The sequence below is a fragment of the Vidua chalybeata genome, chromosome 4 (assembly GCF_026979565.1).
Source record: "Vidua chalybeata isolate OUT-0048 chromosome 4, bVidCha1 merged haplotype, whole genome shotgun sequence".
NCBI classification, from domain to species: Eukaryota; Metazoa; Chordata; class Aves; order Passeriformes; family Viduidae; genus Vidua; species Vidua chalybeata.
The window spans coordinates 57,467,942-57,492,282 of record NC_071533.1 but is presented as its reverse complement, the minus strand read 5'-3'; the positions used below and the strand labels follow the sequence as shown (position 1 = coordinate 57,492,282).

Below are 24,341 nucleotides of genomic sequence, written 5' to 3'. Positions count from 1 at the left end.
CCAGCATTGACAGCTTCACTCCTTCCATTTATTCAGTGATCCAACTTATTTCTTAAAATTTCATGCAATGAATAAGGCTTGCATGCTTGTGCTAGCTTGTGACACCCTAAAAAACAAAACTGCAAAGCCTTTTCTGACATGCCAGCCTGTGAGAGCACTGACATGTGAGAAAGCGTTCAGTCTATAGATGCTCTTTCTGAGTTTCTATGCAGATTTCACTCACTCTCTTTGAGAATTTAAACAGATAATGTCTGGCAGTTCAAGCCAAGCATCCAGACCTTTATTGCCTTTTTTTTTTTTTCTGTTGTGCATGTGGGTAAGGATGAGCATTTTAAGTCTGTGTTTACTATATTTATCAATTAGCTATAGTCAGAACTAAAGAAGTTCAATGGATCTGTGTTGAGATCTCTAAGCCTGCATATCAGGGCAGTAGTAGAAGACAATGAACTGGATTATTTGTAATCTAGATACTGCACAATGGAGGTAGTGTTTAAAACAAGACAATGAAACCACAAAATGCATCAGTTTTGATTTTTGTATATGCAGACACCTAAAAATTTTAAGCAGAAGATATGCTAACATCTGTAAGGCAAATAAAGGCTTCCAACAAGGAGTTTTTCTTCCCTGTTACCTTTTATGAAACCCTTATCAGTAGTCCTACCAATCAGTTAACCAGTTCCAGAAAATCCCTCCAAAAAATCCAACACAAAGAATTTAAAAATAAAAAAAAAGATTTATATATTTTCACTACCAGGTAGAAAATACTATGCAAATTTGAAGAATACACAATAAATGGTGTGAGGTATAGCAGACCTCTTAAAAAAGTGTTCTGTTTATGGCACTACTGGCAAGGGATTCTGGTGTCTTGTTTTTTTTATATAAAGCTGACAGTATTATTTTTAACTAAAATTTCAAATATGACTCTTAAACAAAGTCAAATGGGGACTTTGGATGAAAAAGCAACAACAGAATTTTCTAGGGCTTTGACTTGTGTGTTTTCAAGGGCTCTATATTTTCCTAAGTGATATTAAAATCAACTCTGAGAAATTCACAGGACCTGAACCCATACCTTTCATAGAGAATTTATTCATTTGCTCCTTTTGACAATATTCTCCTGTTGAGAACACAAAATGTATATTATTTTGGTAGGCAGAACTGCCACTTTTTGGCTGAAGATAATTCTAGAAGTTTACAATGTTTTGCTTTCTTTCATGTACACATTCTTTTCTTACATATGGGGGGGGCAGAAGAGGATGCTGCAGTATCATCTCCTTTTACAGCTACGTACATCTATAAGATACCAGATATATTTGTAGAATCTGTCCTTCACCTTCTCTTCTCTGTATTAGATCTCACAGAAAATTGTCAGATAACATATTTCAAGCTATTTATCAGTTTTGGCCTTTGCATAAACATGATGGTTACACTCATGGTATATTTCACTGATGAAAAACAAGTTACTGTATTGATCATCACTTGGTAACCCTTCTTAACACTTCTGTTAAGTCCAGGGGAATATTCTCCTATGAAGAAAAAGAAATGAGATTTATTTAAAGCAATCCTTAGTAATAGAAAGAGACCATCAAAGCTGACTAATCTATCAACTATCTTTCCTCTTACTGACTCACAAAATCAAGAGCCTCCAGGCTGTTCTAAACCCTGTTCTAAAGCTGTTACTTTGCCAATATTTTCCTTACTCTGCTAGCTGGCCCCCAGTACTATTGAGTTTGAATCTGTTTTATCATGGTGTTCGCAGCAACTGAGCAAGAGGGCTTATGCCAATCTGTCTTTTCCTGATCTCTCTTTCCAGGCAGTCTGGCCAAGCAACACAGAAGAGATGGCACCATATCTTCATGTTTGTGCCCACACAGCCAGGACAATCAGTTAGCTTTAGCATCTACTTTAGTTTTCAGAGCTTTGCTGGCATTCCTGTAAGTGAATTACTCTAGCTAGTTTATACACCTATCATGTGTGATGCCTGAAGTTTAAAAATGTGCTCATTTACTAAACTGACAGTCATGTAAATGGCTTCCAAAGAGACCAAAAAAAAAGAAAAAATTTAGGAAACTGCACAGTTATTTTGATGTTCCATTTTTGTTCACAGTTTGCAAATAAAAACCTAGACTGGTTGCTACTATAAAAGCAAACAGACTGTTGAGTAAATATTTTGTGTTTTCCACTTCTTTTTTATCAGTGCATATTATTGATTGCTAAGTAGTATCAGTTCTGTGGGCACAAACATTACCTATTGGTGAAGCACTTAGTCTTGATGGCATTATCTTTTTTTTCCCCCTCTTTCCTATTTTTTTTTCTCTCCACTTAAGCAGCTTTTCTCCTCTGAAGATCATCAGATAGCAATCCACTCATAAGCAGTCAAAAGATGCCCTAGATAAAAGATTTGGGTTATGATTCATAATGTATGCAATGAATATACTATTCAGGACATTCTTCACTAAGACCATTGTACTGCATATTCATTTTGCAATGCAGGTATATATGATGAGTATGATAATTATCAGAATCATAGTGAATGAGGTTTCTTATTTGTCCATCATTCAAAACAAAAAAAAAAAAAAATCTACAAAAAAACTAACATCAAAGTTGGAACATTTAGAATTGTGCATATATTGGTTGTTTGGGTGCTGCTCCAGAAAGGCTCAAAAATGATGCAGAGAAGTTCAATATTCACTACTGAACTTCACTAGTAAAACCATGGCACAGTATTATTAACAATCTTTCCAAGGCCAGGGAAGAGAGTTAGACCAGAACATGGCACTGAAGAGGGCTAGGTCTAGGTCTGAAAGCAAGTTGGGAAAGAAACGGTCCTGCTTAACAAAGGAAAGACAGCATGGCTCACAAAAAACCAGCAGCAATCAAGAGGAACACAGACAAGCCAGACATATTTTTAACAGCTGAATCATAAAATAGGTGAGAAATGAACAAATGAATCTTCTGGTCATGGCCATATTGGCTCCAGTGACTCCAAGGTCAATTCAGCTTTAATATGGTCTGTGGTGGAGCACAGCACATTACAGGTACTGCTTCAGTCTCCATGAGCCAAACTACTGACAGCAGTAGTAGGCAGGTAATTATCTATTATTATTTCATTCACATGTACAAATGGTTTACCAGTTCAGTGCAGGAGAAGAAATGTAACAGTGACCTTTCAGGCAGGCATTCTGAATAAGGGGTAATCTAAGTTTGCATTCAGTCACATAACTTTTTTAAATGTAGTACAAGACTTATGATTACTAAAGTGTTTATTGAGTCTGCATTAGAACTGCAGGAATTATTTATGTAAGAAATAGAAGTCTTGTAGATGTAGACTATTAAGTACCAATTGGATAAGAGACTATATGTATCTTTAAATTAAAGATTGCAACTATAATTTTGGTCTTCCTTTTTTATTACAGAAGCAAAATAACATCTTTGCTCTGCAAATAAATTCTTATAAATTGAGAATCAGTCGAAGTGATTCCATAAATCACTTTGAGATGACATGGTGTAGCAATAACCAGAAACAAAGGGAATGTCGCAGAGACAGAAAAATCACTACAGTCTTTTTCTTAACTCACAAGCAGAATTTTAACAAGGAGATTGTACAGTTCATCAGTACTTCTTCCTAGACTAGAGACAGCTGTTCAGGTCTGTGGTACTATTTTTCAGGGCTTTCATTATTATTATTATTATTACTACTACTACTATAATACAATTACACTGTGATATGATACTACAATGTTTTCAAAATATCAAAATCTAAAACATATGTTGATGAAGATGTACTAGTGTGCCTAGTAAAATTGGGTTAGTTAATGGCATAGATTGATGGCTAAAAGTACAACCTCAAAACCAAGAATTTTTAAACCAGACTGATCATGGAAATTAATGATTTCCCCAAATTTTCCTTGAAACATGTCTCAAAAATACACAGCTCATTGTTCCTTTTCCTTTTAAAAGCATCTAGATTTCACAACATGCTAGCCATGATCCTAAACATATAAGCAAAAACTCAAAAAATAAGGTAAAAAGTAAGTAATACTCAAAAATCTTTGAGGACAGTTTAAACAGTAAAAGCATGATGAAAACAAAAATATTTAGGTCTTAGTTTTTTGGTTTTTTTTTTAACAGAAGCCATGCTTTGGTACTCAGCATGGAGTAGATTGAGGAATAGCACAATAATTATGAAACTATTACATGAAGTAGTAACACAAGTTGATTTTTTTACAGTTTTAGTAGAAATTAGTAGAGCATGATTGAAAAAAACATAACAAATATAGATATTTCATAGAATCATAAAAAAGGTCAGTTTGGAACATTCCAATCCCCTGTCATGGGCAGGAGCAACTTTCACTAGACTGGGTTGCTCACAGCCCCATCAACATGGCCTTGAATACTTCCAGGGATGGGGCATCCCCAGCCTCTCTGTTCCAGCACATCACCACTCAACAGGGAAGATTTTCTTTCTCATTCCTAATCTAAATCTGCCCTCTTTCGGTTTAAAGCCATTCCCCCTTGTCTTATCGTGACATACCCTTGTAAAACATCCCTCTCCAGCTCTCTTGCAGGTCCACTTTGGGTATTGAAAGGCTGCAATAAGGTCACCCCAGAACCTTCTCTTCTCAGGCTGAACAACCTCAACTCTTTCAGTCTTTCCTCGGCCTTTTCTTTCCTATTTAAACCTTTCTGGGCCTTACATTTCCAGTTTAAAAGAGATCAAGTTATAAAGTTGTGGGAATTCCATTTCAGAAAGAAGTAATGCCAAAAAAAAAATCTATACACTAAAAATATATGCAGACCAAACTAAACAATACCAATTATTACACACAAAGTTATGTATAGTGGTGACAGTAACAGAAATATTTAAGAGTGATTATAAAATGGGAACTTAGAAAGGGACTATGACAGGTATAAAATTTTATATGAAATTTGGTACTTGATTTTAGAGGAGAAGCTCAGACCAACCAAGGCCAAGTGATGAAAAGTGAATATATTAAAATATACCATTGTTCAGATATATTTTTATGTATTTTTGATGCTTTTATATCTATTTCATTAGCTGTATTCCAGTAGAATAAGATTTACATAAAAAGCTTTGCAGTGTTTTTTTGATTATGTGAGTTCCTTCAGATCCCCTGCAGCAGCATTAAAATTTAACCATTTATTTTTACTAATCTAAAGAGAAGTTGGCCTAATTAATATTGGTAATTGATTATAATTAACACAACATAATATAGTTAATATGACACACACAACATAACATAGTTAATATGACACTGACACTGATGCTGGTTCCTTACTCAAAAGAGTTACTCAAAAACTAAATATAATGCATGAATAATAGATGGGATATTCGAAGACATTTGTTCTGTTTTATTGTTTTTCTGTTGTGAATCACTTCCCTTAAAATATGCAAGATGTCTAATGGAAGAACAACTTTACAGGGAAAAATATGACAGGACTGGGGAGAGAGGTGTAATGTACTCTTAAGATGTGGTGCATGTTCCTCTCAGTATGCGGAACAACTTGAGGATGCAACATGATGGAGGAGAGAGGTGCGCACCAAAAGAGAGATGAAGAAGGAGAACTTGCAAAAACTGAACATTGACTGAAGGCACCATTTGGAGTTACTTCAAAGCAACTCCATGAGACTCTGCAGACATCACCATCTGTCACATACTTCTAAAGATTTGAACTCTCAAGGGGCTACTTCCTGCAAGACATGAACATCTTCACAGAAGAGATTAGAGATACATCATGAACCATCTCATCCTGACTATTTATCATGATAAACCTGCCAAGTGCATTAAATCTGCATAAAACGATGTGGTCACCTTTAATAAGCCACCTATTTCTTGATTTCTCAGTGACAAAAACTGAATTGAAACACATTTAGTAGGATTGCTGCAACTAATCATTGAGCAGGCAATCTTTCACAGAGCTGCCACACTATGATCTAGCTCCGAGATTTTGTAAATGTGCTTTTTCATTCATAGCCTAAATTTAAGCTGCTAGGTATTACAACAGAGTGCATCTCTTAAAATGAATGAGAAATGCCAATTTAAACTTGTAAAACAATAAATCTCTCTTACAATGTCACTTATAGGGAAAAACCCACAGCACTGGTATTCTGAATGATAATCATCAGTGGAATCATCTGTATTCATTGCAGTTCCCTGTATCAGCAATGTGGGTTCTGGGTAAAATTTCAACAAATTTCATTTTTCTTTAAGTTTTTCTGCTGATGTACCTAACATTTTTATGTGTACTTGTGAAAAGACCCAAAGGGAAATCCTGAAGGGTATTCAAATCTGTGCAACCTAGTTAACATTTGTTGATAAATAATAGATTAGCTTTCCATGAGTTACTGCTTCAGTATAGTTTTTGAGATACATCCTAAGTTTTAAATGTAGCTCATCAAGGCAATACAACTAAACTATGTCATCTTTGCTACAGGTTATTATCCAATCTTGAACTTTGATGTGAGGTCACAAGAAGTTTCAAAATGTCCTTTTAAAAACACTGTATGCTACACCTGGAAACCCTTTGGCTTTTACTGTTCCCTTTAGGTTAGTAATGTCTATAAAAATGGTATTTAAACATCTGCCTGTTCATGGTCACTCAAACTAGTATATTTGCTGGAAAGTCACTTCTGAAATCCTATCCCTTTATAAAGCTAACACTATTTACTGTATCATCCTCCCATTTCCATGAATCCAAAAGTAAAGAATGGAAAATTCTGGTGAAACTCACTAAGGGAAGCATACCTTGAATGCACCTGTTCTCTGAAAGAATGCATCCTTTTTCTTTCCTCTTCCCCAAAGTGACATGGTTTCCAGTTAATTCTTTCCCGATGCTATTTTCAGAGTCTTCAGTGAAATCAGCAAGCCACAGACAAAATCCGAAATATATTTCACAGGAGTGTTTCTGCAGGAGAGGTCTGGCCTCAGCTGAGGGATTGTCGCCGCAGGCCCACACCCGGATAATAATTAGCAGTGACTCCATGATTGCAGAAGGCTGATCAATTGCTTTATTATACTCTATATATTATACTCTATATATTATACTCCTTAAGAAATTCAGTAACCCTTCCAGCCAGACCAATACAGCTTTGGCCTAACTGGTCAATTTATCCAAACATCATCCAGTGTCCAATTAAGAAATCACCCTTTGGTAAACAAATCTCCATGACACATTCCACGTGTGCACAACAGCAGGTGCAACAAGTGAAGATAAAAATTGTTTCTCATTCCTTACTTTGACCTTCTCACAGCCTTCCCCGGAAAATGCCTGGGAAAGTCTGTGCCTGCTCTGTGTGGCCAGAGAGCTGCCGCCACAAGGGATCACTACCTCGTACCACACCACTCTTTCCATCAGGCACTATAAACAGGACCCACAACCTTCCTCCGAAATGCCTGTGATGTTCCAGGTTCATTAACCCAGATTACAAAATCTCCTCCCTCTAGTGACTGGTCCCGGTGAGAATAAGATGCAGTTACTTACTGGTGGCTAACTGGAGCCCTGCCTGCAGCTCTGCTGGCGGTGTGGAGGGCTGCAGCCGCTGTTCACGCGGCCTGCGGGCCGGCAGTGCGGCCATACTGCGGCCTGCCCTCTGCCAGCACCTCATTAACGAGAGCAGCCCGCGCGATTCTGCAGCTTAGGAATCAGATGTACTGGCTGAAGGAGGAGCAAGGCAGAGAGGTGTGTTTAGAAAGCATCAAGAGTCTGCAGGCCCAGCCATTTCGGCCCCAGCACAGCAGTTTCCTTCTTCAGGCGGAGATGCTGCCTTCAAGGTGCAGGGCTGTCCTGTGGAAAACCTGACTGCATTCCCACTCAGGTCTTTCCTTAACTGACCTCAGAAAAAGCCCAGTAGTTGCACTGCTTGTTGTATGTACAGAGGTCAGTCTTTAACCATATATTTACAATCTGCTAGGTATTATGGTGACAGACAATCTCAGAGGCTGCAAACCCCTATCCTGCACCCCGGAACTCCAGAGGAACACAGGAGAGTGGAGCAGATTTAGAAGAGTTTGTGGAAACAGCCCAAGCCCCTGGCCTAACAGCCTCCTTCCCAGAGCAAAGGCAAGCTCATAACCAAACACATTGTGCTTTGGTGAGGGTGCGGGCAGGAGCGTATTCGACAGCAACAAAACTTCATGCCATCACCTACCACTGAAGATGCAGCAAGGTTGCACCTCAAATACATAGCATACAGAAGGGAGATAAATGCAAGGGTGAAGCCGTTTTCTGCAAGAAGCCTTGAGAAAATTGAAGAGTCTTATCTTTGGGAAGAACTTTTCTGTCACCACAGTAAATAGACAAACCTATGTTCACCACAGTCATCTCCTTCCTTGTGATTCCTCTGCAATTACATGGTGGGGTCCCAGCCTTCCAGCCCAAATCATTTCTTCTTGCAACTGTTTGTGTTGTGAGAGATTTCTTTAATGGATTCATGCTCGAAGTGTAAAAGCCAAGCAGCCATGCACACTTCAATATTTAAAAGCATAAATAAAAATCTTAATAGATCCCAGATGTTTCATTTCCTCCAGCCTCTGTCAGTGATTGAGTTGGTGCTGATGTAGATGATTTTTTAAGATCAGTGATCAGTTTGATGCTGAAAAAGTTTTAGATGTCTGGGAATTTCAAATGCAATTACTAGAAATAAATAAATCATTACGGACAACTGTGAATGTAAGTGGCTGTTATTTTGTAAACTTATTTTATGGCCTGAATTGCACCCACAGGTTTTAAATACGACTGAGTGTGAAACAGACAGTAACATTTTATCAAGATATATAAAACCTTGTAGATATAATTATTTAAATCTCATTTTCTTAGCAAAAGAACTCAAAGATTCATACCAATAGCAAACTAAGAAATCCATAGTTTATATGGTGCTGGTGATATTGAAGCTAATGAAGAACTTGCTATTTATTTGAGCAGAGCTCGGAGTTGCTAGCTGCATCCATTTTTCACTTATTAAGCCAGCAAGTTACCATTTACCATACCAAGCAAATAAAGCACTATACAGAAAGCATGTCTACAAAAACAAGCTGCTGGGCCCAGTAACTCATGTCACACTGCCACACACAAGTTTGCAAGTGCAGTGAGCAGCTCAGTTCTCTCTCTCTCTCTTATTTTTACTGGGACAAGTCCTTAGTCTCCCAAATGAAAACAAATGGGGGTGGGAGGCATAGAGGGGAAGCTGAAGCTCATATTTAGCTTGTACAGACCCACGATGTGTGCACTTGACGTCATAAAAATGCTGTAATTCTGCCAGGTCAGCAGCCACAAACCCCAAATGCTGCCAGTTACAGGCTGAGCAGACACTAAAAGGCTGTGAATTTCATTTTATCATCCTTCCCCTTCCCGGTAAAGCAGTAGAAGCTAGCAGTTGCTGGAGAAAAACACTGGAAAATATGAACTATGGACATCCAGGATTTGGTTTTGATCAGCATTAGAATAACCCCAATGACAAATCTTGCAAAATTTGTTTTTATTAATACAGCTAACAATGTGGGCTTTGTAGTCCACTTTCAAAGAGTGTTGATAAGCTCAGCTAAATTATGCACTTCATTCAGATCTACCAGATCTACCTACTATTCTGCTAATTTGTGAGCCATACATTTCTCTCTGGCTAAATTTCTGATTGAGAAAAATTTAATTCAGTTTCTATTATTTGTTTTGCTACACAATACTCCTTAATAATGACTGCTGCTTGTTCTTAACCATGCTTTCTGTTTTACCTTTTGCATTTTGTGAAATTTTAAGTGCAAACATAATACAAGTCCTTGAACATGCAGTTTAATTGCAGAGCCAACTATGGACAACTCTGAAAAGCTGACTATTTGCAGTCCTTTTGGTAAATCCATTAGAATAGGTAGGTTCCACAAAACCAAGTTTTTGCTGTTCCAGTTTCTGCACCTTGTTTTAACACCTTCATATAAAGGACCAAATGCTCATTTCATTGACTTAAAGAACCAATCTTTGCATGGGATGAGGAGCTGCAGTTACAAGACGAAACTGAAGCAAACCTAGGAAAAACAGATTTTTTTTTTTTTTTTTTTTTTTTACTTTTTTTTTACTTTTTTTTTTTTATCACAACAGCACCACTGGCCTGCAAATTATGTTATTTGCAATTGTGCATCTGTGTGCCATCAATCTCCAAGGAAGGGAAAGACTGCTGGGCTGAGCTCTCAATTTATGTTTCTCAGTTGACTCTTATAATCACACACAGTGTTCCCAACCTTAGTGCAGTTATTCTGGTAACAAAATTTGCACACCAGGTGGGTTTATCCAAGTTCCCATGGTCCTAATAGTTTCATATATTTCCCAATAATAATCTTGAAAATTATATAGGCAATTGTGTTTCTAAAAAGCCACCTTCAGCAAAATTGGGAGAGTTCTTTCCTCTCAACAGGAAAAAAAATTTAAATGAAGTAGCTAGTGTATGCCTATAAAAATGGCAAGAAAAAATGCAATTTAAAAAATTCACCCTTTTTGATGCTGCCTTTCAATGTGTCATTAAACAAAACTAAGGGAATTTTGGGGTCCACAGGCAATGAAAGGTGCCAAAATAGCATGGGCACAGAGCAGGACCCACTGACAAGGATCCCTTGGCCCTGCAACACTGCAGCCCAGGTAAGGCATCCACAGTCACACTCTAGGCTGTGATTAGAAAGAAGGCTGGAGCTCTGTGCAAAGGTGGCCCTAACCCAGCAGAGGTGCAGCAAACTGCTTCACTGCCTTACTGAAATTCAGTCCATCTAATTGATACTGCAGAAGGCAGTCGTACAATGAAACAGAGCAGAGATCACTTCAGTGGTTTTATCAATCTATGCTCTCCTGCTCCTGACCAATATATAACCCCACACAGGGCTTCACTCTTTCCAACTTCAAGCAGTCCTAGGAATGATTTAAGTTTCTATAATATGGTAACCATTAAGATATTTCTATTAGATCACCATTCAGAAATGTATCAAGACTGACTTCATTTGTATAACACCAAAAATGCATTGGTTTTGCTTAAGATAGCCCAGTTTCTTTCAAAATGACATTTTAAACAGCAGTTTTCCTCAGACCCAAAATAAAATACTTATAACTACCTCATTTGCTCATTTTGTGAGCAAATACAGGTAATGTCTGTTAAAAAGCAAAATCCATTAGACTCTGAGTAGTAGTCTCCAAAAGGCAACAGATGTGGGGACGGGGGAGGGGGAAGTTGATTTTGTCTTTTTAATATTCAAAGTGGGTCTGTTCTCACTGGCTAATTAAATCAGTAGAGTGCAAACAATAAAAGAAAAAATAAGTGTTGCCTTTCTTCCCTAGAACAACCTCCCTGATGCATCTCTACTTACTACAAGAACTTAATTTATTACCCGACTTTACAATATTTCCTCCCCAAACCATCATGAAATAAGATACATATTACACAGCAACAGTTCCCATCAAAACCAATATGCTTGTCCTGCAGCATTTAAGATAAGATGGTTTTCCACTATTAAGAAAAGATGGGCTTAGAATGGACTTCTTTGATTGACATGAAGCTACTGAAGAATCACACTTAAAAAGCAAAAGATTTAATAACAATATCAGATGTACAAATCAAGCAGCAGAATGATGGCTTAAATATATTTGTAGTTCCTTGGCAAAACCAATAGATTTGCACGGGTGTGCTGAATTACTTGAGAAGTAACAAAATGTGTTAATAACATTAAACAGTCATCTTCCAAGAACTTAGACTATTAGGGTACTTTCTAGTCAGAAACTTCTTTATAATGCATAAATACATGTAATATCAATTAAAAAATATTTATGACATCAAAATGACAATGGTATATATAGATTCGAGTTTGAAAGTATTTTAAATACTACTACCAACTTTTAGCCTTCAGTTAGTTACAATACACAGTACAATAATAAAAACATGCTGCAAATACAGACCAGAATTCCACCATTCTAGCACTGTACAAGAAGAGAGAAGGTGGTTCCAGCCCCAGGAACCTTACAGTAAAGGTGCATATTGTGAAGACAAGGTAGTATGAGCATCAGTAACCACCTAATTTTACAAGCATAAAGCTTGGTAAAGGATCAGTATACCTATGCATGAAATAAGGCACATTGCACACCCTGAGTCCTGGCCTGCTATCTCTCCCCACACTATCAAGTTAAATGAAAGTTTGGGCATGTTTGTCTATGCATTATGCTTAAGTGATATCACTGTGGGCACATTGAAGATAAGGGACAATAGAGGGATGCAGACCCTTTGCATCATAAGGGTGTATTCAGCAATAAGGTGGTGTTTGGCAACAGAAGGCAACTATTTCAGCCCAGTTGTTGCCTAGTTTTTGAAAACATCAAATGTTATGGGACATAACATTTGTTATGGGAATCAAATGTTATGGAAATTTTTATGGGACATAATGCATAAGTTTACAGGCAACTCCGCTCAGATGCTCAGGATCATCATGGAAGAAAACATGGACATTTTTATTTGAAGATGTAACAAGTGACAATCAAGGCACTAGTATGGTACCATGAGGTCCTGAGCATTTATAGATGCAGGGTTCTTTCTAAGCTTCATGCACTATTGGCCGAATTTTAAGTTTAAATGTAACTTCTCAGCACAATACAACTTCATTGTAGTTAATGAACTATCCACAGCTGAAACGTTGATCTATTTAACCCCATGTTTTGTTTTGCTACACAATACTCCTTAATAATGACTGCTGCTTGTTCTTAGCATGTACGGAGTTACATGCTCATTGCCAAGTGCTAACTATAACTTAGTTGAAGCTGCTGTTTAGCTACCATTTAAAACATACCCAGTATCAAAAAGTACTCTTCGCCCTTCAAGCATTCTTTTGGTTAATCAAATTAGTGGTCTCTAACAAATAAAATATTTACTCTGTACTGCATCCAAAACCAGTGTTTCTTTATGTAATTTGACTGATGAGCAAACACCAAAGCCATGGAGATAATAGCCGCAGGTCAGACTTAGCAAAATGATGCCTCAGCTTTTGCCACTTAGCAGTAAAATACACGCAATAAAGACACAAACAGAAATGAGCCCACTAACACCTAGTTTAACTGTATCTTGAAAACACAGCATAGTAATCCAGCAAAGAGATTTCTAGTGGTATTTGCATGAAAGGACATTTGTCAATACCCATTAACCTCTGGCTTTTACCTGTTAATTTTCTAAAAGACGATTGTGTTGCTTCACAAGCCACAAGGTGTCACAGTGGCTCAAGTGGTAGGATTCTTGTCAGTCTAGACACGCAGGTTGTGGCTTCAGGTTACATTCCAGCGCTAGCGCCGCTCTGTACCAGGAAGTCTGCATATTTGGAAGTGCAGCCCTTTGGATGCAACTATCAGTCAAGGTGCAACTCAGTTGCCTAAGGATGTTTTTTATATGGGCATTAAATAATCTTACAGCACTTTCAGGGAAGAGAAGTACTTGGTACGCTGGCATCTTGACCAATCTTTTTACTTTGCATTATTAACCCTGCCAGTGTTAGGAAGTACTGAAAAGAGTTGAGCTAATCATTCATATCAAATAAAAAATTTTATGAATACCACTTCATTCTACCAAGAGTTTCTAGGAATTAGTAACAATTTATTTGAATGCACTAATTATTCAAACTTATGACATATTTCTGCTCATCCTTCATAACAAGCAATGTGCTCTAAGCATGTAATATTCTGCTAAGGCTATATATTGTAGTTGGTCATATATTGTGTGTTACGGTTTTGCATCCTTGACTGGATGAGCACAGATGGAGCTAGAGCTTAAAATGCCAGGAAGCTTAGAAAAATTTTACCATTTTTCTAATGTAACTGCACACTAAGCAGCATTCTGTTCCATGAAAAAAATTATGCACATACATCATATTTACTGACTTGTAATTTTCCCATTGCAACCAGCCATTGTTATTAATTTGCTTTGCATTCAAACACCAGTCAGTCCTCACTGTAAAGCAATCAGAGATTCTTCTCTGGTGTATTTAATTTCTAAGTATCATGCTTCTATCTGGGAGGTAAGCTCAAAACAGGAAACACTGCCTCTTAGCTTAGCCCGTATAAAATAAGTAAATTCTTTCAGTAATGGTTAATAAATTGAAATTTGTATTCTGCAATTATTTGTAAGAATAAAACTCCACTGATCAAACATTCACAGAAAAGCATAAAGAGCACAAACATAGCCAAAGCAAATTCACTGCTAAACTCAAGTGAATTGTCACGGAAATTTTTCATGTAGTATTTGTTGCACTCAGGTAATGAACATTTACCCAGTGTGTTGGCTTTTCATGTCCCATTATTCATGCCAATGCATTCATTAAAATGGGCCTATGCTATTTAACATAATCAGCAGTGTGCATAGGTGTGGCCTTCAAAGAATTATTACCACAGTTTACAGGCATGCTGTTCATAAATACAAGCAGAACCCCAGTCACTACAAAATGCCAAGCTTCCCAAAAAACATATGGTAATTTTTGCTGTGTAAAATGGATAGATGCACTATATAATGCATAATTGCATCACATTATATCTGAACTTCTAATTGCTTAAAATGATACTTCAAATCACATCAACAACATTATTACCTAATTACCCTAAGGGTTAACTGATATTCCAGTGATTAAGTCTAGGTAGAAGCAGTAGAGCTATTGTATTGCCTTCATCCACTACAGCAAAAGGTATGATTGCAAATGCACATCTCAAATCCATCAGAGATTCTGTGAAATTCTGTGAAATTGAGATTCTGTGAACATTCTGTGAATATTTTCAACATATTGGTATGGGGAAAAAAAGGTGCAGAAATGAGTGCCAAAAGGGAGGTCCCTCTTGCTGAACAACAAGAATTATTTTCATTTGCTCTAAAGGAACTATGATATAGCAGTTCCTTTCCTTTCACGTCATTGTGATGCAATATAAAGTAACATGGTAACAATTTTGGTACTTAAACTGGCTACAAGAATTATGGAAGATGGTGAGTGACATTAATCTGAAAAGGTAAATTACTATTAGAATGTGGGGGAGTAAAACAGTGTTGTAGGCATTTCACCACTGTCAAATGACCCATGCATGAAACTTTAAACTGTAAACTGCAGGAATAAAACATAGTGTTGTAGGTTTTCTCTTTTTACACTTATTAAAGATTGTCCTGGTTGCAAACCTAGAGGCAAAACAGGTGTCACATCTGCTTTGCCCCCTAGAACATGTCTAGTCCACAGAAGATGGTTAGAAATGCTGGTGCTGCTGATTGCCTTCCTAAGGGATGATGTATGCTGAAGGTGCTTCAGCACTAAGAAGAAATAAAATGAAAAAGTTTCACTCTATTTACTTTCCTGTTTTCTGAGCATTTTTCCCTCTTCACGTAACTACTGTATTTAAAGATTTAGAATATTTCTTTTTTGTATAATGTAGTCATTAATATCTCAGAAATCTCTTTGTAACCTGCTCTAGGACAGATGGCAGCTATTTGTCTGATAAAATCTTCTGCTAATGGCTGAGGCAAAACTACACAACTGGAACAAAAATCACAATAAGGTACATAAAATACTTCAAATGCACAATGCTCAAATTCATAATTTTCTCAATTTATGACTTTAGAAAATAACCTAATAAAAATGTAGTTAGGAAAAAACAAAATATTTGAAAGTCCAAAAGGAAAGTCAGAATAGTCCACTGCACATAAAATGTAAGACTGCAAATATTAATACTCAAACATGGTCAATTGTTTTTTCCAAGTATTTCGTTTTTCAAGAATAAGCAAAGTGGATCTGTGATTCAATCTATTCATGAGTCTGCTTTAATCAGGGGGTTCCAAATATGATCACTTTTGTACACACATGATGTTTCTTTGTACTTTGAATGCAACAGATATGGTCATTCAGCCAGGCAATCGTTTTTGGATGTTATAGTCTGCAGCTAGCAGTTGGGTGAAACGCATGGGATCTAGACAGCTATTGAATCTGCTTTATGTGAGTAATCTGATGTCAAAACTATACTGAGATTAGATTTCCCCCTCCCCTTTTTAATACATATACAAATGATGCTCCTGCTCAGCTAACTAGGCTTGGCAAGCTGAGAACCAGGGAAGATGGGTATCACCAGGTACTGCAGATGACGTGAGACAGATTTACAGCAACATTCCAATTCATTAGGTGCTCCAAAGGATGCAAACTATTTGGTTTGCAGCTGATCCAGCAGATTTAAGCACATTTAGAAACCTACATAAAGCTGTGGGCTTTACTGCATCAATTCTGAGTATGCCATTCTGCTCTGGACAAGCACCTGAATGTGAATATTGACAAGAGAAAGACCTCAGGGAGAAGTTCTAATGTGATGCTTTTATTTTGGCTGTAGTTCAACCCAAAACCACTATAACCCAAACCATTAGATGAGTCTGTGATTCAAGTCTGTTTGCTGAGGATGGGCACACCCCCTGGCCAGAAGCTTCTACATGGGGATGTCTCCTTGACAGTACTGTAGAAACATCAAGGTGATGCCACGATGACCTAAGTCTCACGGAGAGGACAGCCTGTTGCTGTAAAATTTATGGCCTTTGCAAAGACTCTTCAGGACCAACAACTCTCGAATCCTGAAGAGATGATAGGTTTAGAAATACACCAAGTCCTACTTCATGTCTAGTTCTGAATAGGTCTAATTCTTCCCAAATAGTTAGTTTTTCACTAACCTTTTAAGGCATGAAAGTACTGGAACTGTTTCCAGAGATATCGGCTGTTCCCATACTGAGGTTCAAGTTCTGCAGATGGTCTAGTTGATTCCCTGTTACCTCGGAAGTACCAAGTGGACTACACAGCCTAGATCAATAATTTACAGGTTTTAGTTTAGTAGGGCATGGCTGTCAACCACAGTATGATATAAACAGTATTCTGACCAGAAAGTACTCTCTCTCTGAAATTCTGATAGTAACCAAACACAGAAAGAATGTACCAGGGAAAAGAAAGGTGCAGGCCTAGGGGAGAAGATTTTAGCCAGGGGTTTGGGGATGTTTCTTTCACTACTAATTTTGTGTAATAAATAGGACCATTGAGAACTGGCCAATAGGTCTTGCCCTACCACAGTCTTTTTTGGAGACTAATCATCAGCCTCTTTGGGGCAACCTTGCTCATGCCACAATCACCCCTCTAAGGCATCAAGTAGCCCAGTAACAACTTCTGAAAAAGAGTACCTGGCAAAAGTGGTGATCTATCCTGACCTGTTTACACAGAACAGTGCAGGAAAGAAGGCTCTTCTCGTGGAGGAAACAACTGAACACAGAACCGGCATGGTTGAAATGCGTGTTTATAGTAGGTATGCAACTTCTGGCAAAGAGATGCAAAAAAAACCCAAAACATTTGAAGTAAGAAGTCCAGCTAAAAAATACTGCAAAGAGTTTAGCAATCTTACCCCTTTTTAAACAAAGAAAATGCATACACCAAACCCAAAATATTTTCTTTTTTATCTGATCTTCCAATCTTACTGCAGGCGAAACTCCAGCTTAAATAATAGCACAGGACTGGCTCCTTGTTATGATCTCTATTTTGTTCTTTCTGACTAACCAACAGCTTCTATTTTTGAGACTGGATCTGCATAGTAAATCTTGTTTACATCAGGAAAAGACAAAGTTTAGGGGTTATTCTAAGTGGATTTATGGCTTAACAAGTAAAGAAAAGAGCTGAAAAGGTTTCTTTATGGAAAATTATCTAGTAAGCATCAGTGTGATTGCATGCGAGACCCATTCTTACACTTTTGCAGTGACTCTTTCTCCACCCTTACCAGCTCCTACCCCCAAATGTGCAGTTTCCATCCCATTATATGACTTTTTGAGGGGGGAGGGTGGGCAGGAGCAGCAAGATATCCCTGATCGTAAGCTAAGGATCAACATGTAAAGGAAGTGGAGTCTTTTTTTTCTCCCCTGGCCTCATAAGAATTGTTAGTTTGCAACAATTTTAATTGAAAGCAGCTGCAACAGAAATTTTTTTAACGGATAGAAAACATGTATGAAATAAAAGAAAATCAGTAAAAAGAGCCTTGAATCCATTCTGAAGTCAGCGTCTGCCTAAAGGCATTCAAGGGTTTTCTTTTAACACTGACCTTTTAGTTTCAGCAAAGCATGGTTCATAAGTACTCTCAAAATACTTTATTCATGTTCCTAGAATTGCTAAGTATTAGTATATTTGTGGGTGAAAGAATATTTCCACAAAATTACTTTAAACCAGAAGTTTATGCGTTTTCCCCTCAACAAAACAAACTCATTGGACAAACTCAGACTTATGTACACAATATGAGATCTGTTTGCCATACTAAGTTGCTAGGCGAACAAGTGTGATGTCACAACATAGATTTTTATGACTAATCTATTAAAAATGCATCAAGAAGAAGAAGATTATTTCATCAAATAGCAATGTGAGAAAGAAAAATAAGAGACTTTCATTAAACTGCAGAAAATTTGTTGTGATTTGATTTGCATTAAATATTTGGTTGCATATGAATGTCTGTGTAAACTTCCAGTTCATTTAGCACCTTTTAAATAATCATAACAACCTCCTTTATTTTCCTTTTAATTTTCTTTATATATTTTTCCATCATCAAATCTTTGTTAAATTCACTATACAGTTTAATAGGAGTTTAATATCATTTGATTAAGCTGATTGTCTTTAAAACAAATATGCTACTAATCAAGGTCTCTAGTCACCTTAAAAACACTGCTCCCTTAGCCAGAGGGAAAGTTGTGTGTTGCATCCAATGGTGATGTAAAGCATAATCTCTTGTAGTGACAGAGAGATATACGGGTGAATTTAATGTATTGTGCTCCACAAAAGTTCTAACAATACAGGGGACTAAATAAACAGGTGAAAGGCTTGATACATTTTTTTGATTACTGACAATAAAGCAACGCCTCAAACTTTAAACTGTCAGCAACTTTAAGTGATCTATTCACAGCACTCTGTAATGTTACTGAATAATATACAAGATATAATCACCTTTTTTCTTTTAAGTGTAAACAATTTCAAATTATTAAAAATTAGAACAGAAAAGGATTTACATCAAAGAGGAAAAGAGATGCCTTTTTAAACATCAAGTTTTATGAAAAACAGAGACATTTACTTGTGTTGTGTATTGCTACCTAGAACTTCAGAAAGTGTTGATTGTGCCACAACAGAATTCCTTTCTTGAAATGTTAAACTAACACAGATATAAAAAATTAAGATAAACCAAGTATGAGTGAATGGGAATGAAATCCTGAAAACCACACACAGAGCAAGGAAACAGCTGCATTTTGTTTAACCAGAAGTTAATCAACTATGAGAGAAGTAAGCAAGATTTATCTTTATATCTGCCAGAGATTATTAAACATTTAAATATTCATTTTACTTCTTTAAATAGGGATGGTTGATGCATTACAAAATGGCACTGGATGCTCCCAAAGTATTATTAAGAAAGCATGTATTAATTTAGAAAAAAGTATTACCACATTAGATTTCTTTGAACAACTTTTAAGGAAGGCACAGTTTTCCTGTAGACTGTTTAGTAACTCAGACTCCCTAATTTACTTTAGATCACATAAGAATTAGCTAGGTGGTGGACTTTTGCCAGTACTTACATCATAAAACCACCCCCTGCCTGGGTGTGATTGGAATTCTTCGCCTAAAACTGACCCTGAATTTAAAAAGGCAGTTGTAGGTTCTGTCTGAGGAGCCCATAAAGTTACAAGAAGTTTGGAGAGCAAAAGTTTTCACATCTAGCACAGCTAAAGCTGCTAATTCTTTACTTTCATGACTTCCATTTCTTCCTAAAGAAAACAAGAACAACAAAGATAGCTATGCTGCATCTAAATGACCTTTCTTTATCACTCTGTACTTTGTCTGCTTAATACACCGAGCACATCCTTCACACTGACTGTTATTCCCTTCCACTGACAGAAACTGGAGTGGAAGCAGTGGATTTCTCAGGAAGGGTCCCCAAACCCTGAGCCCTTTTGAGAACACTTCTACCTCCCCCAACCATCGACCCTGCTGCTGGGAGGGCAAGAGTAGGAATGGCATTTACTGGTGGATTCCTTAATGGTGTTTCAACCAGCTCATTGCTTTTTTTTTTTTTTTTTTTTTTTTTAATAATTTCTCACCTACCTGCAAGCTTTGGAGAACTACAACAGGAAGGGAGAGGAGAAAACTGATAGACATGACATACAGATGCTCCTTCCATAGGCTCTCCATCCATCCTCTGTACAACTTTATTAAATTATGTATGTTTTGCTTTGGACTTCCACCTCTGCGAAGGACAGTATCTGGCTCTACAGGGTTATTAAGAACATTTTTATGTTTTGTAAAACCAGAAAAATCCCAAAGGCTTTCCATGGATATATTTGGGATAACAGCTGTAGTTTCCCTTTTTTTTAATGCATCTTCATTTGCCACTGTCTCTCTGCACAAGTTGGGTCCATGTGGAATCTGCCAGCTTGCTACCCCCAGTCTTTTGGAGAGTTGCTTTGTAATTCCTTTCGCCTTAAGCTGCTTTGCCCATGCTCACCTACCCCCTGGGGCTCACAGAGCACAAGCAGCCTCCTTCAGAGACCAGTGCCTACAAAGACTGCCTGAAGAGAAACGCTCATGCTGCAAGCCTGTATCACCCACAGCACAAGCACATTCCTTCCATGACACACCAGGCTCTGGATTCAAAAAATTTAGAGCTAGTTATACATGCTCCAGAAGCCTTCACCTACCAATCCCAAAAATGCTTGGAAATGCATAAAATTAATGTGAAACTTCCACTTTCTGACCTGCCCAAGAAGCCAGACAGACTGTCCACACCTGGTCACTCTAGTGTCCCAGGAAATTAGTTTAATATTTTTTGTTTGTTTATTATGGAAATGTTTTTATTGGAAGATGAATGAGATGAACTAAAGTTAACTAAAAACCACATTTCAATGAACAACAATGCTTACAGCACAGAGCTCATAAACTGAAAAAACAGAGAACCAGAATGTAAACACTGAACAATCACAAAGCAAAAGAATTTTTATTCTGAGCAAATAAAAGAAATGCTGGAGCATAAGGCCTTCATTAACTAAATACTGACTGTTAAAGTAAAATGCTGCTGAAACCTAGCAAGGCACTCCTAGCAAGAAAGAGTGGGTTATTGCTTTTTGCCCACAACAATCCATCTGAATTTGCACAGCAAAAATAGCAATTAAAGGTGGTGAAGTTTAATTCAGCACACCTCAGCAACGAAGGAGGGGAAAGTTGTTTCACAAGTCACTCAAAAACTTTGCTAGTGTAACGTCCTTAAAGGAGCTACAATCAGGAACTGGTCAAGTATTAAAAGTACCACTAAAATCATATGTAAAAAGGCTAACTTAGCACTGACAGCTTTTAGAGCAGGTTGTACATAAAAACTGGAAGAAATCGTTCAGTGATACATATTTGGTCTTCTCACTTAAAAAAGCCTACAAATTATTACATGAATATGTACAGGAATGCAAGGAACAGAGTTGCAAGACAGTAACAAACAAGCAGTAGCAAACAAACCCTCATTCTAAATGGCAGCAGCCCTCTGCAGCCAGCAACTTAGGGGAAAAACTGACAAACACTTGCCGTGATTTTGGGAGCAAAGAGCTGCTTGGAGTTTTTAGCCAGCACAAAGTGTATCACCAATTACTCCCCAGCAACGTTTCAAGCCTGGCAGTGGTAACAGTGATAGAAAAGCAGTTACCCCGTGGCGGTACCCAATCAGAAAGCAGGTCACATCTCGTTAGCTGTATCATATACATTAAACGTCACAGATTCTCCATGGCTTAGCTGACAATTCAGGCATGTGTGTTTTATTTTATGATAACCTTATGTTATCTTAAAGAATCACAATACAACAAACAGATCATCCTGAGATCCTTCACCACACTGCGTGTCACAAGCCTGGCAGATATTTGCCACTGTATAAAGCCGTTTACTATAAAAGATTCATACTTTTAGAAAGTCTTTTCAGGGCACCACTAATAAACTACTATGAAAAATTGCAGCACCAAGAATGTTTGCTGCACAAACACAGACACATGGACAGAAATGCAGCCTTGATTCACTTTCACTTCATTAGACTTGAAAAGTGTGCTTTACTTAACCATGATGCAGCCCCCACTATTTTTTTTTTTTTTTTTTTTTTTTTTTTTAATGACAAAAGCATTTCCCCCTCCCATTCAGCATGTTCTTTGCAGTGGCTGATCTGGATTTTGAAGCCAGGGTGTATAAACCACTAACACATTTTATAAAGCATAACCAACAGTGAATGTAGTTTACATTACTGGGTACTTTTGACAGCTATATGATAAAGTAGTAAACTGACCATCTCTCTTGCTAAAAGCAACAGCATTCTAAATGTAAACACAAATTTCTCTTGTCGGTTGTCCCAAACATGTGTTCTTTAAGAGTAGACTAGGAATAAGTTTTTAAACTCTGCTCCTCTTTTCAGTTATCATCCATTTTTCATTTTAATGAGTTTACAGAACAAAACCAAATAAATGTTCATCTCTCCCCCTAAACCTGCAACATTCCAGAATTAATTTTGTGCAAAAGCCGAAGCAATACTTTGCAATATTATAGCTGCAAATGCCAGCAGGACGGATCCTGAACAAACAACACACTAAGGCAAAGAAATTTCCTGAGACCGGCGTTATAATCAATCCTGAAGTGCTGTACTGTAATTTCATGATTTCAGCCTAAGCTGGTATCTCCTCAAAGAGTTGTTCTGCGTGGAAACATAATGAGGGATTACCCAATTAAACTACTAAATTAATTAGGGTTCATGCCTGCATATACTGTACTGTCTAGTGGGACGCTTCGGCTGGAATTCGGGCTGAAACCTACCACGGTCCATGCACAGGAAAACAAGGCTGGGGGACTTACCTCCGTCCGCGACTGCAGCCTCTTGTTCATTTCATATATTCGGTACTCTGGTTGCACCATGTATGGTGTGTGTCTCCTATAAAATGGGCCAAAAGGAGAAGAATAGAAAGGGTCATGTGGTGTGCTGGACATCTTGCCTGCTTGCAGAGATTCAAGCTACACAGAGTATCATCAACATCCATACAGAGCACATGGGCTGTGTGTTCTTCACAGTACAAAGTAGCGGCGCGCACACACACACACACATCCAGGCTGCACGCACTGGCTGGGGACTGCTGTGGGAGCCCGCTCCGGCGGAGACGGGCGGGGGGGTGGGGGGAGCGGGAGCGCACAGGCTCCAGACACGGAGAGGGAGGCTGGATAGCTTCAGGCACCGCCGCTCGGTTTTAAAGCAGCAGTTTCTGGAGGGGTCATTTCCTGTCCGCGCTGCCGACTAGTTCAGAAATGCCATCCCCCCCTCCCCGCCTGGCAGAGGTGCGGGTTGGGGTTCGCTGTCCCCCCGCAGGCCCCCGCCGGAGCCGCGGCGGGCTCGTTAGCATATAGGTGGTTTAAAAGCTGCCTGAGCCAATCACCCCGCGGGTAATGTCAGAAATGTGATTACTACAAAATACATAAACACAGGCCACGGCCATCCCGCCGCGGGCAGCCGCCGCTTCCCCCGCGCCCGACGGCTCCCGCAGCGCCCGCTGCCCGCCCGGGGCGGCCGCTCCGCGCTGCCCGGGGCGGGGGGGGCCGCTCCCGGGGCACGGCAGGGAGGGCGGCCGGCACAAAGAAATAGCCCCGCACGCCACACTTCACACAATGGAGAGCACTCGGATGCCAGCCGCAGAAACCTCCCGGAAAATGGGAAAGCACAAAGGGGCGGGTGGCAGAGCGGGACCCCCGGACAAGCAGCGGCAGTGCCCTTCGGCGGGGGTCAACCGTACACAAATGAGTCATTTTAGACGCCGCTGTCCGGCGTAAAGGCGTCGGCAGCTAGGTGGGAGACTGCTCCCAGTTTTTAGGATCATTGCTGGGCATAAATCCAGTAGCGGTTAGAGAGCGTTGCCAGTGAATATCTAACATTCGGGAGGGGGGTCCCGAGGGAGGAGGGGAGGGCAAGGGGAGGAGATCACCCCGTGGAGGTGAGGGATGAACTTTATCTGTTGAATCATACTTGCAGGAAAGTGCTGGGAGCGGACACCACGTGAACAAAAAGTCCTAAAAATATAGAATAAACAAAATGGGCTCATGTTCTCAATGGGAAAGTGCAAGGTCTAGGAGGGGAGCCTTCAAATTACCTGTATGAAAAAGTCCTCGAAGCACAAACTGTGTCCTCATACACAGCTGTAGAGTATCAGGCATTATTTACAGTACTGAATAAATGTAAAAACAACAATAAACAGCGCTGAATTAATCTCTCATGTAAATTCATTCAAGCAAATGGAACCACTCTAG

General features: G+C 38.6%; 1 protein-coding gene and 1 long non-coding RNA gene across 14 annotated transcripts in view; both read right to left on the bottom strand.

Annotated features, from left to right (window-relative positions):
- Positions 1-23,138, bottom strand: part of LDB2 (LIM domain binding 2) — a 212,513-nt gene extending 189,375 nt beyond the window's left edge. For 12 of the 13 annotated variants that reach the window (XM_053940856.1, XM_053940858.1, XM_053940857.1 and 9 more), the window contains exon 1: positions 22,905-23,138. In XM_053940856.1, the coding sequence (XP_053796831.1) occupies positions 22,905-23,036 (132 nt within the window). In that variant the 5' untranslated portion in view covers positions 23,037-23,138. Of the gene's footprint in view, positions 1-7,500; positions 7,625-22,904 lie in introns of those variants that run through there. The other variant, XM_053940862.1, reaches the window with a different exon arrangement.
- Positions 1,165-6,904, bottom strand: LOC128787022 (uncharacterized). Its single transcript, XR_008430539.1, has 3 exons — positions 6,765-6,904; positions 2,246-2,385; positions 1,165-1,523 (listed from the first exon to the last, which is right to left on the bottom strand). It is a non-coding gene; the product is annotated as an uncharacterized LOC128787022 (long non-coding RNA).
- Positions 23,139-24,341: the final 1,203 nt, after the last annotated feature.